General features: G+C 45.9%; 1 protein-coding gene across 2 annotated transcripts in view; it reads left to right on the top strand.

Annotated features, from left to right (window-relative positions):
- Positions 1-8,382, top strand: part of OSBPL10 (oxysterol binding protein like 10) — a 249,856-nt gene extending 241,474 nt beyond the window's left edge. The window contains exons 9-11 of one of the 2 annotated variants that reach the window (XM_036267081.1): positions 635-817; positions 5,483-5,636; positions 7,927-8,382. In XM_036267081.1, the coding sequence (XP_036122974.1) occupies positions 635-817; positions 5,483-5,636; positions 7,927-7,971 (382 nt within the window). In that variant the 3' untranslated portion in view covers positions 7,972-8,382. The remainder of the gene's footprint in view (positions 1-634; positions 818-5,482; positions 5,637-7,926) is intronic. The other variant, XM_036267080.1, reaches the window with a different exon arrangement.
- The last annotated feature ends 8,364 nt before the right edge of the window (positions 8,383-16,746 follow it).

The raw sequence follows: 16,746 nt of genomic DNA, 5'->3' as shown, positions 1-16,746 counted from the left end.
GCCCAAGAGCCTTGGGGGTGTTCAGGCTTGGGTGGGAAGCTTCCAAGCCTGCGTTTGAAAACTCCGAATTCAACCTGAGCTGGGCCGTGAGGAAGAGAAGAGCTTTCCTCCCGTGCTTGGCAGCTTGGACGGGATCCCCCGTTTCTGCTGTGTCCCTATCTCTGTGCTGCAGGGCAGAGAGGGAGCTAGGGTCTGCTGTCACCCCGAGCTGGACACCCGGAGCTCCCTCAGGCCAGGCAGGTGACGCAAGAGCTCACACATCTCCACCAAGGCTCTCTGAAAGCCAGCTTGGAGGTGGTCCCCCTGAACCGCTGCTGTGAGAAGGCAGGCATCGGTGCAGGGCCAAGCAAGGGGTAGGGTTGGCTCGGCTTTCGTTAGATTAGCCCATCAACTAATCTATAGACTTGATTCATCTCTCACCAGTTTTTCCATCAATGCCTTCATCTTTTGTTTAAGGGTATTAGATCACATTTTATAAGCTAGTCTGAGCAAAATACTAAAAACCAATTCCCGTCCATGCCACCCCTTTAAAAAAAATCTCCAAATGGGGGTCCACCTTTAGAAGTCAGGCTCTGTGTTTTGATAATCTCGCAAAGCGTGTTCATTTGATTCATTCATCCATCCCTCCGTGCAGGGTCACGGCAGAAGTGAAGCACAACCCAACCAACACCATTGTCTGTAAGGCCCACGGGGAATGGAACGGCACCTTGGAGTTCACCTACAGCAACGGGGAAACCAAAGTCATCGACACGACCACGTTGCCCGTGTGCCCCAAGAGGATCAGGCCTCTGGAGAAGCAGGGGCCCATGGAGTCCAGGTGGGTCAGGCCGTTTCTCTCCGGCGTGGTTGTCCCGAGCGCTTGACCCGGGGACGGAGAGGGAGCCGTAGGAAGTTCTCTGCGAGTCATTCGGGAGAAGATCCTTTGCATCTTCCAGTCTGGCATTCTGCCCTTGCGGCTGGAGCGTGAAGACAGCTGCAGCTTATTTTTAGTGCCTGTCCGCAGTTTGTCAACGCAACTGGCCTGTCGCTTAATCACAAAGTTAAATAGAGAGTCACTAGGAATCAAAGAACTGTGCCGTGAAGCACTGAGATCCTTTTTTTTTCTTACCAGATTAGCAACGTACTTTTAAAAGTTCAGTGCTGGCAAGGGTGTGATCAGATTGACACTCAGGACCTGCCTGCAGCAGGAAGCCGTGAGGTTTAGCTGCATGGGTCAGTAGCTCTAGACTCATCAAGCAGCTGAACCTTGCGTTCCACTTCTGGGAATCTATTCTAAAGGAAAATTCTTAAATGCAGAAAAGTTTTAAACATAAAACTGAGTATATGTATGTGTGTGTGGTGTGTATGTGTGTGTGTGCATATATATGGGTGTGTATATATATGAGTGTGTGTAATACATAAACACACACATACACACTCAATTATGTATTTATCCAATATATAGATATTTTAAAATGAAACAAAAGAAAAAGCAACCGCCTGCCCATTCGGCAGGAGGAGCACAGTGAAGTCTGTCGAGCATTCGCTCGGTTAGCGTGTCCACTCTGCGTGGTGCATATAGTGCAGCCACGCCGAGGGAGGTTTATGCAGGCGCACAAGCTGACTCTTGGAAGAGTGCCGTTTTGAGTTTCAGTCCGGGGGTCAGCACACCGGGGCCCGGAGCTAAGTCTCGCCTGTAGCTGACGTGTAGGAGTTTAGGGGAACACACCCTGATGGTTGTGTTCCACTGCCTTCCTCCTGCCGCGGCCACTAAGTAGTGTGACCGAGACCGCGTGCCGGCCAAGCCTGAAGTGTCTACTGTCTGGCCCTTCACAGAAAATGCTTGCTGACCGCTGCTCTTTTTTTTTATTTATTTATTTTCATTTTCTTAGTCCTCACCTGAGGATATTCTTTTCCATTGATTTTTGGAGGGAGGGGCAGGGAGGGAGACAGAGAGACAGAGACAGAAACATTGATGTGAGAGAGACTCATCGATTGGTTGCCTCCCACACATGCCCTGACTGGGGCCGGGGATTGAATCTGCAACCCAGGTTCGTGCCTTTAACCAGGAATCAAACCCACGACCCTTCAGTTTGCAGGCTGATGCTCTAACCACTGAGCACACCAGCCAGAGCTGACCACTGCTCTCGTCTAAAACCATATGCTGCTCTTTAGATATATGAGGTAGGATTAAAGTAAAATTCCGGATTCTGTGAAAGGGTTGCCTTTCTAAGAAGAGTGTGTAGCCACTGGGCAGTGTTAATTATATAGAAACGAAGCAGGGTGCAACAGTGCAAATAAACAAAACGTTGTAACTGAGTTTAATAAAACCAGGGCCCCAGTACCTCTGCAACCTCCGCTTCATGGTAGGATTAGCACACTCTTGTTCTTCTGATTATTCAGGGACAATGAGTGTAACCTTCTCTGTGTCCAAATGGAAGGCCTGAACTTCTACCCATTGGCTTTTTTTTAAAAAAAAGTTATTCTTCTGTATTAATTTTAAAGAGAGAGGAAGGGAGAGGGAGAGAGAGATAGAAACATCAATGAGAGAGAACATTGATTGGCTGCCTCCTGCATGTCCCCCACTGGGGATCGGGCCCACAGCCTGGGCATGTGCCCTGAGCAGGAATTGAACTGGCGACCTCTTGGTGCATGGGTCCATGCTCAACCACTGAGCCACACTGGCTGGGCCCACCCATTGGCTTTTATAGCTGAGCCTATTGGGCCATAGTAGTAGGACAAGGGACAGGCTGCAACAGGAAAGGAAGCCACTTGCTTGGCCACACTGCCTCTGATGAAGCCTTCCCAGAGTCAGGAACCCTGTGGTCGCTGTCGTGGCATGGCTGTTGCTTCTGGTTTGCCTGTTGCTTCTGGTTTGGACAACAGAACTGGTCACCTTGGGCTGTGCTTCCAGGCTGTGGAGTAGGTTAGCTGCTCCTTGTTAATACTCTTTCCTGCCCTGGCTGGTTTGGCTCAGCGGTTAGAGTGTCAGCCCACGGACCAAAGAGTCACGGGTTTGATTCTGGTCAAGGGCACGTACCTTGGTTGCAGTTTATTTCCTGGCCCCGGTCAGGGTCGTGCAGGAGGCAACCATTGATGTGTCTCTCTCATATCAGTGTTTCTCTCTCTCTCTCTCCCCCCCTCCCACTCTATCTGAAAATAATAGAAAAATCGCCCTGGCCGGTTTGGCTCAGCGGTTAGAGCGTCGGCCTGCAGTCCGGAGAGACCCGGGTTCGGTTCCCGCTAAGGGCACGTACTTCGGTTGCAGTTTGTCCCCGGCCCTGGTTGGTCGTGCGGGTGGCAGCCACTCGATGTGTCCCTTCACGTCGATGTTTCTCTCTCTCTCTCCCTTCCTCTCTCTCCCTCCCACTCTATCTGTACAAAATATGGAAAAATATCCTCAGGTGAGGATAAAAATAAATAAATAAATAAATAAATAAATAAATAAATAAATAAATATCCTCGGGTGAGGATTTAAAAAAAAAAAGATTCTTCACTGCCTCTCAGTCCAGGGGAGCTCAGAATTCAGCCTGTAGAGAGGATGGGATCTCGTATGGGAGTAAGACAGATGGGTGCTACCTTTTTTGACTTACATACGTGGACTTGACTGAAACATGGGACTGAGCTGCAGGGAGACCAAGCCCAGCTCACCTTGTTTTCCCTGGAGGAAACAGCCTTGGAAGGGTTATAGCTGGACCAGGGACTTCTTGCTGCTCAGAGCACCTGAGACCACTCACCTCGCGATTCTGCCAGGCCTTAACTGCAGAGGCACAGGAGGGACCATCTGCATGGCTTAGGCGGGCCAGTGGGTAGACCAGTTGTCCCAGCCCTCACAGTGGTGGGAGCCCTGGTGGAACCCCCAGTCCCCAGCTAGCCCTCTCGGAGGGGAGGGAAGCACAGCCCATCAGGGCAGAATGAAGACATCTCTCTTTGTCTGTTCACACCTGTGCATTTGTTCACATGCCCACAGTTTGGTCTGAGCAGATGTCCTGCCTTGGCCTCAGCCTCTCCCGGCCCTTTGCCATGATGCCCCCCCCTTCTCAGGGAGGGCTCCCCTCAACTTCCTTTTTCCTTTTCTCACGGACCTGCGCCCACCTTCCCCCCCTGAAGGCTCCTGACCTTTCTGCATTTTCTTTTGAAGTTCAGTCTTCCCCAGATGAGCCTCTAACCCCTTCCCACTGGCCCCCACCTTCAGATAGTGCTCTTGGCCGGATCCCTGTATGTCTGTCTGGGGCCAGCTCTTGTCCCATTACCCCCTCTCCAGTCCTTGGGAGTCTCTGCCTTCTAACTGGGGGCTACTGTCTTAGATGAGGCTTATCATGGGAGGTCCTGCTCTTGAGAGCACCCCCCGCCCTGGTGTCGTGGTGCCTAGCCCCTTCCTCAGCATGTGTGTTGAGGATGTGGGTGATGGGGGACGAAGATGGTGCGGTACAGCCCTCAGCTCCTGTTTCCTTCCCTCACCTCCCTCACTGGCTTTGGCCAGTCGTGTCCTCTCTTAAGTCACTATCTGGGCACAGGAAAAACAGCCAGGGCGCTCGGCTGCTCAGGCATGGCTTATATTCCAGTCCAGGTTTCCCCAGGTCTGTGCAGGTGGGACTCAGGCGGGGCCAGAGGGCAGGCTGAGCCTGCAGCAGGAGCTCGACGCCCTCAGCAGGGCCTGGTCGTCGTCCCTGCTCTGCTCGGAGGCCCCGCGTGGACCGACAAGGGCACTCTGTGCAGGTGTGCTCCCTGGCCCAGGGGGAAGTCATTGGATCCGAGTTTTCTTTTATGTCCAATCCTGACTTGTCCTGATGTGTCTGAGGGAGGAAGTGCGTGGGTGATGGTCCCTGCTCTACCTCAGCCCCTTTCCTTACCCTCTTGAACATCGTGTACGAATCAGGGGTGGTCCTGGGAAATCCGAGGAGGAAAACTGCACGTGAGCCAGGACCCAGTCTAGGCCACCCGCTACAGTGAGTGTGTGTGTGGGGGGGCAGAGCCTGCAGCCCAGACGACCCCCCCCCCCCCCCAGTCTATAATCCTCATGCCGTATTTCTCGGCGTGCTGACCTCGGGCAAGTCACTTCACCTTGTCTGGACCTGGTGTCTCCCCTTTAAAATGGGGATGATACGATAGCATCTGTGTCAATGGGTTGTTGTGATGATTGCGTGAGTTAATACTATGTAAAATACCAAGAAAGATGGTAAACGCCATATAAGCGTCTGCTTGTTTGTAGTAGCGGTGCTACTGCTTACTCCTGGGACCACTAGATTCAGCCGCAGAAGTCAGTCCCGGAGAGGCATGGCGCTCGCGACAAGAGGGGTTCACAGCACGGACTTGGAGTGGGTAGCCCTGCGTTCCAGCGCTGGTTCTGGGGGTCTGTGAGGCCCCTGCAAGGAGCCGCCTCTGCAGGTGACCTGCCTAGTCCTCCTCTTCCCTGCTCTGCCCTCCCCTGCCCTGGCCAAGCATGACCATCCTGGAGTCTGCCGTCCCTCCCTGACCGTTCCTCTCCTCCCTGCATCCCCAGGAACCTCTGGCGGGAGGTGACCCGATACCTGCGGCTGGGCGACATCGATGCGGCCACGGAGCAGAAGCGGCACCTGGAGGAGAAGCAGCGGATGGAGGAACGGAAGCGGGAGAACCTCCGCACACCGTGGCAGCCCAAGTATTTTATCCAGGAGGTAACTTGGCCACCTGTTTGGGCGCTTGTCCGAGTGAGGGGCAGGTGCATCTGTCTGGCTAATGCAGTGGTTTGGATGGAGGAGGGGGCAGGGGAGGTCCTGGGAAGTTGTGGGCAGCTCGGCTCTGGCTCCAGCTTGGGGCCAGGTTGTCCTGTGGGTAGAACTGAACCCGACACTGTCCCTCTGGCCGCCTCCAGCAGAAAAGCCCATCAGCCTGCCAGGGAGGGCGAGGAATGGGATTGCAGAAGGGATGCTGTCCTGTTCGTACAAAAGAAACACGACCCCTGCTGCTTTGTCATTAGCTGCAAGTCCGTCACGAGGCGCCTCGCAGCTGTCCCCGCACCGGGTGGGCAGGAACCTGCGTGACTGCGAACGGCCCCTTCCGAGCTCTGCCCCCCGTGGGCCAAACGGCATGGACGTGCCAGGACAGGCCAGCCTGAGTCCTGTGCCTGAATCTGCCGCTCTCACCCCAGAGGGACCCTGGAAGCAGGAAGCTCCATGACTGTCCGCCCACTGGGCAGAGGGCGAGGCACTGTGTGCTCGGTTGAGGCCCTTGTGCTCTCGAAATGGTTTGTGGAGCAGCTGGGCAGCGTCAAGAACAGACCTGGACCCGCAGTGAGCCTGGCAGCCAGTTTGCAGGGCAGGTTTGCAGGACTAGCAGCGCAGCGAGCAGCCGGCAGGACTGGGCAGCGCTGGAGTCTGTACCTAGAGGGGGCGATGCCACTTGGAACCTCCAGGCGATCGCAAACTGTCCCCTTCCTCACAAGAAGCCAGAAACCTGAGTTTTAGGAGAAGCCTGATATTCACAGGGTGTGAAGGAATTTTAAAAACGTGAACACTGAGCGCCAACTGAAATATGCCAGGGCTTCCTTTGACTCAGGCGCGGGGAAGGTCTGACTTGTGCTAGAGGATGGATTCGTCTGTGTAGGCGGAGGCCGTGGGGCGGGTTGGTCACCCTGAGGTGGTTTCTCTTCGGGCGCAGGAAGCAGGGGCTGCGGCGGTGGACGGGAGACTCCAGTGTTGGATTCCGGTTCGGGCAGGAGGCCTGCTTGGGGAGCCTCTGGGTGGGAACCCTGCCTGGAAGCCTTGCCCAGGAGAAACAGAACGGAACCAGAACCAACAGGAGACACAAAAACATGTAGATTGATTATGAGGAATTGGCTCTCGAGATTATGGAGCCGGAAAATCCCAGAATCTGCTGTTTGCAAGCTGGAGACCCCCGGGAAGCTGATGGTGTAATTCAGTCCAAGTCCAATGAGGACCTGGGGAGCCTGATGGTGTGAATCCCTGTCCAGGGGCAGATAAGACGTCCCAACTCAAGGAGTGAGGCAGGGAAAAAGGTGGATTCCTCCTCTTTGCACTTTTTCTTCTTTTCACGTCTTCAACATGTTGGATGATGCTCACCCACATCGGGGAAGGCAATTTCCTTTGCTGAGTCCACCCATCAAATTTTAATCTCAGTCGGAAACACCCTCACAGATACACCCAGGAATCATGTAATCTGGGCCCCCAGGGCCTACCAAGCTGACATATAAAATTAACCGTCACAAAGCCTTCAAGGATCCTTCTTGAAGGTGGATGTGGTCCCTCTGAGACAACTACGTTTGCCTGGCTTCTGTGGAAAGTTGCACATTCAAATAACAAAATGACAACAAACGAACGTAACTATTGTTCCTGCTGGGTTTAATGAAAAACAATGTGTTCGTAACAGAAGGCTTAAGGATATGTAAATTTAAGAATCACCCCAGTATCAGAATCGTTACCACTCAGTATATGCCCTTCTAGTGTAGCACCAGACTGAGTGCACCATTTTGATTCTTGCCCTTTTTCACTGGTATGTGATTGGTGGTATTTCTAGTGTGTGACTGATCTGTGACTCCGGCCTGCTGGAGAGAGCTTTCCCTGACTCTCCTCCCGGCTGCTGGCTGCAGATCACTGGCTTGGGCAGACTCCTCACACGCAGGCCTGTTTGTTCATCCAACACCCTTTCCCCACTGTCCTGCTGTTTAAAAGAGCCCCCCCCCCCAATCTTCCTTGATGTAAACCAATGAAGCCCCCCTTCTTTTGTTATTTTGGTCATTTTGAGGAGGGGTAGTGAGCCCAGCAGCCTGGCGTGGCTGAGACCAGGACAAGGCAGACGCGCACGCGGTGGTCCCGGACAGAAGCTCCCAGAGCAGCTGTGGTGCACGGTGCTCAGCTTCCGACCGGGCAGAGTGCTAGGGCTCTAGGGCTCTCGTTTCTCCACGGCCTACGGAGGTCTCCATGTAACGTCTTCTCCCTTCTCTTACAGGGTGACGGCTGGGTCTACTTCAATCCCCTTTGGAAGGCACACTGATGGGGTAGAGGTGCAGAGCCTTCAGAAAGAGCCCTGTTTTTGTAGGAATTAAAGTGGTACAGTATCAAGGTTCTGTTGGTATTCACTGAGACCTCTTGATATCGTTCAAGAAATGGTACCTGAGAAATTATATACTGTGAAAAATGTACTCCAGACTCTGCTATAGGATTAAATTTATTCAAGAGCCATTTGGGGCATGTGTGTGTACAGTGGTGTGTGAGCTCTTGGCACAATACATGTTCACACACATGCATTATATACACATCTGCTGGGTATTACACGTGTAAATTCTGCACTTACCAAGATTTAAGTGGGTAATTATGGGCTCCTTTTTATCAATGAGGTTTGACATTTTCTATTTCTCACTTTGCCAAAAATATTTTGCACTCTCAAAAATATTCTCCTGTAGTCGACTCCTGTCAAAACAAAAGTGACTTGGCATGGCCCAACTGACATCCACCTGGTAGAAATCGGTTCCTTCCTGGTAGGTGGCTGTCATTTCAAAATCATTGCGATTCCCTCCTCCCGCCTCACTTCAACATTTCATCTGTCCATACTCCAGAAAGATAAACAGCTATTTTCTGCTGAATGGGGAGTGGGCAGGAAGATAGTAAACGTTTATGCCAGAGCCTTTCGAGACGGGGCACCTCTGGGAGAGCCTAGAGCCAGGCCCACCTTGGAATTTTCCTGCCGCCTACTTGCCCCAGAAACTTTCTAACAATTTCTCATGCTCAAAGCACTAGTCATACATTTCCAGAAGCTGCAGCTTTTACAGTAGAAAACAAGTCATATGGAGACTTCCCTACTTTTATGATGAAAAAAGGGCTTTAGAAGTTAAATATACGCATGCATATATAAACATGCACAACCACAGCCTCCAGGAAAAAAGAAAATTTCCTGTGGATTTTTTTTTTTTTTTTAGTGCACCTCTATTGTTTGTCCCAAACTCTGCAAGAAAACCACTGTGATTAAAATAAAGTCTGCTTAAGTGTTCCATGGTTTCAGTTGAATTTCAGTCCTCAGCCTTTACAAATGAGGTCAAGACATGACTACAATATAAAGCAAGGGGAAAAAATGACATCTGATTTTTGCTCAATGCTTAATTTATTTTTTACAGTTGTCACTGAAGAATATTTATAAAATCCAGTAGCATGAATGCTTCTCTGTAGTAATACTAATTCTGTGCCTTTTGTCTGCTTTCTTAAGACCAAATGTTCACACTTTGTAGATATTAGACAAATATATTTCGATTAAATACTATGTCTGTGTGTCTTTTGTTTTTAGGGAGTCAAAAATTCTTTTGTAATTGGTGGCTCTAAATGAGCTCATATTTTATTGGTTCGATGTTGTTAATTTGATGTGAACAGCATTCATCTTTACATCAAAACAGTATTTCAAACCCATTGAACAATCTATCAGATAAACATTTATGGATATTCTGTGATAAGTCTGTAAGAACATTTAACTCCTATCTAGTGAATTTTTATTTTGTGAGAAGATACTACCAGGCTAAGTAACAATGTGGGCATGTTTAAGGTGCATAGTCTTAAAACATCTGGGAGAATCAAGTGTTTGGAACTATTTTATTTCTGAGAGAAAAGGCAGAATAGATGCAATTTTGAGGGGAAAAAAGTCCTCAATGAGAAGACTAAAAAGTAACCCCTTTTTAGATTTTCCAGTCTTACTTCAAAGTATAAACCATCTGGTAAGTAAAACATGGAGAAGATTCACTTTTCTTTTTTGGGGGGTGGGGGTGCGCTCACGCCTTTTAAAAAATTGTGAAATGTATCCACCTCTTTGACCCCAGGGGTAACACCACCATTGTCCTGACTCCTGGAGTAATCATCCTCTTGTCCCCCTCCGACCCCCCCCCAAACCCCCATATACACTATGTGTGTATTTCTAAAGAGCATACTGGTTTTGCCTATTTTCTGGACTTTGTGCATATGGAATCATATCATAGTTTGCTTATTTGAGCTAACATTTTGTTTACAGGTTGTTATGCATAGCTCTGTTTGTTCATTTTCTTATTCTTTTTTGCTGAGTTTATCTGCCCAAACTGACACTGTGCCCATTAGACAGTACCTCCCATTTCACCTGAAGCCATGAGCAACCACCATTCTATTTTGTGTTCTTATGAATTTGACTAAGTACCTTGTATAAGTGGAATGATACTAGTCTTTTTGTGTCTGGCTTATTTCATTTAGCATAATGTGTTCCAGGTTCATCAGAATTTCCTTCCTTTTTAAGGCTAAATAATATTCCATTGGTGTGTATATAGTTACATTTTGTTTATTTACTACCCATCATGAACATTTGAGTTGTTTCCATTTTTTGGCTGTTGTGAACGCTGCTGCTATGAACATGGGAATACACGTATCTCTGAGTCCGTTTCAATTCTTTTAAGGATATATACCCAGACATGGAAGGACTGTATCATATGAAAACACCATGTTTAATATTTTGAGGACTGGCCGTACTGTTTTCCAGTGACTACACCATTTTGCAATCCCACCAGCAATGCACAGGGTTTGAATTTCTCCACGTTGTCTCATTTATTTTCTGCTTTTTTGTGTATGGTCAGTATCTTACTTGTGGTTTTTGATTTGCATTTCCCTAATGATTAGTGATGGTGAGCATCTCGTTTATTGGCCATTTGTATGTCTTTAGAGGAATGCCTGTTCAATTTCTTTGCTCCTTTTCTAATTAGGTTTGGTGTTGAGTTGTAGGAGTTCTTTATATAATCTGGAGTGTAATCCTTTATTAAATGTTTTATAAATATTTTCCCCATTCTTTGGGTTACCTTTATACTGTTGACAGTACCCTTTGATGTACTAAAGTAATTTTGATGAAGTCCAATTTCTCTCTTTTTTTTTTATAGCTTGTGCTTTTGTTGTGATATCCAAGAAATGACTACCAAACCTCATTTTATGCTTTCTTTCGAGAGTTTATACAGTTTTAGCTCTTAAGTTTTTCATCCATTAAAGTTAACTTTTGTAGACTGTGTTTGGCAAGAGTCCACCCTCCTTATTTTGCATATGGTTATTCTGATTTCCTAGGACCATTTTTTGAAGAAAAACTCTCCTTTCTCTATTGAACTCTCATATCAAAAATTATTTGACCATCTAGGCAAAGATTTATTTCTTGGCTCTGTATTCTATTCCATTGGTTGTTTATCATTATGCCAGTACCACATTGCTTTTATTATTGTGGCTTTGTCAGTTTTGAAATCAAGAAGTGTGAGACTTTCAACTATTTTCTTTTTCAAGATTGTTTTGGTTATTAGGGGTCACTTGAAGTCATATCAATTTTATTATAGAACTTTTTAGCTTTGCTAAAAACATCATTGGAATTGATAGGCATTGCATTGACTCTACAGATTACCACATGAAGTATTGCCGGTTTAACAGTAATGTCTTCCAATCCATGAATATAGGATGTCTTTCCATTTGTTTATGTCATCTTCCATTGCTTTCAGGGATATTTTGTAGTTTTCAGTATATAAGTGTTCACCTCCTTAGTTTATTCCTTCACTTTAGTTTACTCTGATATGACTATATATGGAATTGTTTTAATTCCTTTTTAGATTGTTCAAATCTGTGGAGAGATTTTACTTCTTTCCAATGTGGATGCCTTTTATTTATTGCCCGATTGACCTGGTTAGAACTGCCGATATTTGAATGGAAGTGGCAAAGCTGGTGTCTTGTCTTGTTTCTGATCTTGAGGAAAAACTTTCAGTTTGTGTATATAAACTGTGGCTTTTTCATACATGGCCTTTAAGTCCAAGGTTTCCTTCTATTCCTAGTTGTTGAGTGATTTTCTCAGGAAAGGGTGTTGAATTTTTTTTTTTTTAATCCTCACCCGAGGATATATTTTCTTTCTTTCTTTTTTTTTTTGTACGTGCCCCTGGCGGGAATCGAACCCGGGACTCTCTGGTCCGCAGGCCAACGCTCCAACCACTGAGCCAAACCGGCCAGGGCAAGAGGATATATTTTCATTTTTTGTTCAGATAGAGCAGGAGGGAGAGAGAGGAAGAGAGAGATAGAAACATCGATGTGAAAGGGACACATCCACTGGCTGCCACCCGCACGACCCAACCAGTGTCGGGGACAAACTGCAACCGAGGCACATGCCCTTAGCGGGAACCGAACCTGGGTCTCTTTGGACCACAGGCCAACACTCTAACCGCTGAGCCAAACTGGCCAGGGCAAGGTGTTGAATTTTGTCAAATGCTTTTTCTGCATCTATTTAGATGATCACGTGTTTCCCTTTTGTCCTGTTAATGTGCGGTGTATTGCATTAGTTTTGTATGTTAAACCATCTTTCCAAGAATATATCCCACTTCGCCAAGGCATATGATCCTTTTCATGTGCTGTATATTATTGTATTGAGGATTTTTGCATCAATATTCCTAAGGCATATTCTGTAATTTTCCTGCTGTAGTGTCTTTCTCTGGCTCAGGTGTTAGGGTAATGCTGGCCTCACAGAATGCATTAAGTGTTCCTATTCTTCAATTTTTGGAAGAGTTTGAGAAGGACTGATGTTAATTATTCTTTGAACATGTGGTAGAATTCACCACTGAAGTGATCTGGCCCTGGGCTTTTCTTTGTTGGAAGGTTTTTTCATTACTGATCTAATCTCCTCCTCGCTGTAGGTCTTGTTCACATTTTCGGTTCCTTCATGATTTAGTCTTGGTTATGTTTCTAGGAATTTGCCCTTTTCATTTAGGCTATCCAATTTGTTGATATGCAGTTGTTCATAGTACTCTCTTCTAATGCCTTCATTTCTACAAAATTGGTAGTAATGGTCCCACTTCCATTTGATTTTTTTCTTTAGTCTGCTAATGGTTTGTCAATTTTGTTCCTCTTTTTGAAGAACCAACTCATGGTTTCATCATTGATTTTTCTCTATTTTGTCTCAGCTCTAATATTTTATTACTTCCTTCTACTAATTCTAGATTTAGTGTGTTTTTGTCTCAAAAGGTTCAAAGTTGGTTGATTTGAGCTCTTTACAAATGTAAGCATTTAGTTATATATTTCCCCCAGCACTTTCAGAGCATCCCATTTTTTTCATTTATTTCAAGATAGTTGTCATTTGTCTTTTTTGCCCCATTAACTGTGTTTCCATATATTTGTGAATTTCCCAGTTTTCCTTCTGCTATTGTTTTCTAGTTTCATTGCCTTGATTGGAAGAGGTACTTTGTATGATTTCAGTCTTAAAATTCATTGACTTGTGTTTTCAGGCTAGCATATGGTTGGTCCTAGAGAGTGTTCCATGCACACTTGAGGAGAATGTTTCTACTGTTGTCGGAATGATATGTATACATATAAGTCCAGTTGATCTATATGGTTCAGATCTATTTTTTCTGTTTCCTTACTGATCCCGTCTAGCTCTTTTACCCATTATTGACAGTGGGACACTTAAATCTCCTACTATTATTATAGAAGTAGTTTCCCCTTAAATTGTGTTTGCTTCATATATTTTAGAGCAGTTTGATGCATGTATGTTTGTAATAGTTGTATCTTCTTGGCAAGTTGATTCTTGTATCAATATATAATGTCCTTGTATCTTTAAGTTTCTGCATTAAAGTTTATCTTGTCTGCTATTAGTATAGCCATCCCTGCCCTTTTTCCATCTTTTCACTTTGAACATATATTGTCCTTAGATCTAAAAGTGAGCCCTTTGTAGACAGTGTACAGCTAGATCCTGCTTTAAAATTCATTCTGCCAATTTAAATGTCTTTTGATTGGGAAATTTCATCCACTTACATTAAAAGTAATTACTGATAAGGACTTGTGCCATTTTGTTATTTTCTTTTTTAATGTCGTTTAGCTTTCCCCCTCCCCCGATTTCCTCCATTATTGTCTTCGTCTATAGTTCTTTTTTTTTGTAGTGATACATTTTGATTCCCTTCTCACTTCCTTAGTCTGTACTGTAGAATCATGCACCACTTAACAATGTTTTGGTCAGTAATGAACCACATATACAACAGAGGTCCCATAAGATTATAATGGAGTTGAAAAATTCCTGTCACTTAGTAGCCTTGTAATGTCATGGTGCAACACATCCCTTGTGTTTGTGGCCATACTGGTGTAAATAAACCTAGAGCTCTGTCAGTCATATAGAAGTATAGCACATACCATTACCTACAGTATATAATACTTGACAATAATAAATGACTGTTACTGTTTGTCTTTACTATACTTTTTATCGTTATTTTAGAGTGTACTTGTATAGTGAATGTTTTATAAGTAGAAAACAGTATGCTGTTACACCAGCAGCTATCTCATGCATCTTGTGTTTATATCTCTCGATTGCATCATTTTTCCTTCTGCTTAATCTTACCTTGTTTTGTATAGTAACATGCTGTACAGACTTGCTGCCTGGGTGCATAGTGAGCCTATATCATTTAGGTTTGTGTAAGTACACTTTACAAAACTGCTTAATGCATTTCTCAGTGGTGTATGAAGGTAGTTATTTTTTTTTTCTGATTACCAAAGGGATTACGTATAACATGCTCAAGTTGTAACAACCTTTTTCAAATTAATACCACCTCATCTCAATCACATATAAAGTCCCTTTTACAGCTCCACCCATATCTTTATATACTGTGACCCATTAACACAGACTTGAAACATTTCTTTGAAATCCTGTAGTAAAAAAAGTTATGAACCAAAATTATAATACTGGTTTTCATAATTTCCCATGTAATTACCTATATATTTTTGTATGTCTTTGAGTTATTGTCTAATCCCTTTCCTTTCAACCTGAAGGACTTCATTTCTTGCAGGGCAGGTGTAGTGGTAATAAACTCATTCAACAACTGCTTACTTGGAAATCTCTTAATTTCCCCTCATCTTTGAAAGATCATGTTGACAGGTATAGAATTCTTGGTTTACAGTTAAAAACAAAAAAACAAAACAACTTTCAATCTATCTTCCTATTGACCCCTGGCCTCCAAAGTTTCTGTTGAGAAATCAGCTGAGTGTCTTATGTGAGCTCCCTTTTATGTAACTGCTTTTTCTTGCCACTTTTGAAATTCTCTATTTGCCTTTAACCTCTGGCATTTTATTTATTTATTTATTTTTATCCTCACCCGAGGACATTTTTTCGTTTTTTGTTCAGATAGAGTGGGAGAGAGAAAAACATCAACGTGAAAGGGACACATCAACTGGTTGCCACCCGCACGACCCAACCAGGGCAGGGGACAAACTGCAACTGAGGTACATGCCCTTAGCGGGAACCGAACCCGGGTCTCTCTGGACCACAGACTGATGCTCTAACCGCTGAGCCAAACTGGTCAGGGTAACCTCTGGCATTTTAATTGTGTGTCTTGGTGTGTGCCTATTTGGATTTATCTGCCTTTGACTCTCTGTGCTTCCTGGACTTGTATTTCTATTTTATTCACTAGGGTAGGGGCATTTTCCATCCGTTTTTTTTCCTATTGGCACCACTATGATATGTACATCACTACGCTTGATGTCCCGGGGTCCCTTTAACTGTCATCATTAAAATAAATTATTTTGCTTTTCCGATTGGGTGTCTTCCACATCGCTGATGAAATCCTCTAGTTCTGAGCCCATCTCCTCTTCCCCTAAATTCATTGAGCATCCTTATAACCCCCATTTTTAACTTTGTAGCTGGCACACTACTTGTCTCCATTTTGCTTAGTTCTTTTTCTGGACTTTTAGCCTGTTCTTTCATTTAGAACACGTTTGCGTCCTCATTTTGGCTGACTCCGTGTTTGAGTCTATGTATTAAGTAGACCGGCTACATCTCCCAGATTTGGCAGAGTGGTCTTATGTAGGTGTCCTGTGAGGCTCAGTGGCACTGTCTGCCAGTCACCTAACCCAGGTGTCTACCTTCCTGTAGTAGTTGAGCCTTGTTTGCTGTTGGTGGGTCAGTGGGTAGGGTGGACCCCAGGCTGACTGGCTGTAAGAACTGGTCATGGCCAGTGTATGAGCTGTTGTGCAGGGGCTGCCCCCCTGCAGTGGGAGGAGCTTTAATAGGGCTCTGGTGCCAGCTGAGTCCACCCTTCACGTTGTATCATTTGTGGAGCTGGTTGGTGGTGGTCTGATGCCAGCCACTTGGTGTTTTGGGACTGTAGCCTCCTGGGATGGGATCCAAAATGGTCTGCTGTTTTGTGTTTGGGAGAGGCTACCCTGTGAACTGAGGCTGGATGCCACTTGTACCAGGCATGTGGCTGCTTAGTTGAAGCTATATTCCATGCCAAGACTGGCTACCATCTATGCCAGGCTTAGGGCCAGCTGATGGGTGTCTTAATGTGAGTTGAGACTGGCCGCTGCTTGTGCTGACTTTGTTAGTGAACGTTAGCAAGGCAGGCTGGGGCTGGCTGCTGCTTCTCCGGAGCATCTTTGACTTTGTGGAAGTCCACAACAGGAGCTGAGGCAGGCTGCTTGTGTGGGGAAGCCTTACTCTGGAATCACCAGAGCAGAACAAAACGATGTTACTGGCTCTCTTTACATGTCTTAATTTTCCAGATTTTCCCCAAACTACTTCTCAGGACTTTAGCTATTCTCTTGTTCCTCTACCCGTTTCTTGCTAAAGCATCTCCAGGTCAGTCTTTCTGCTATTTTTCCCAGCCTGAGATCTGAGCCAAGTTAGGGGAAACAGACCAGGTCTTTGGGCAGCCCTAGGCACCTTAGAATGCTGCAGGTAAGTGCGCTGCTCCCCGTTATTGGAGAGCAGTCACTAGAGGTAGCCTGCTGCTTTCTCCCAACTATGCTACCTGTGGAGGGGGTGGGGCAAAGATGA

The sequence above is a fragment of the Molossus molossus genome, unplaced genomic scaffold (genome assembly GCF_014108415.1).
Source record: "Molossus molossus isolate mMolMol1 unplaced genomic scaffold, mMolMol1.p scaffold_m16_p_18, whole genome shotgun sequence".
NCBI classification, from domain to species: Eukaryota; Metazoa; Chordata; class Mammalia; order Chiroptera; family Molossidae; genus Molossus; species Molossus molossus.
Note: the sequence above shows the minus strand (reverse complement) of the source record. Positions and strands in the feature narration are given on the sequence as shown.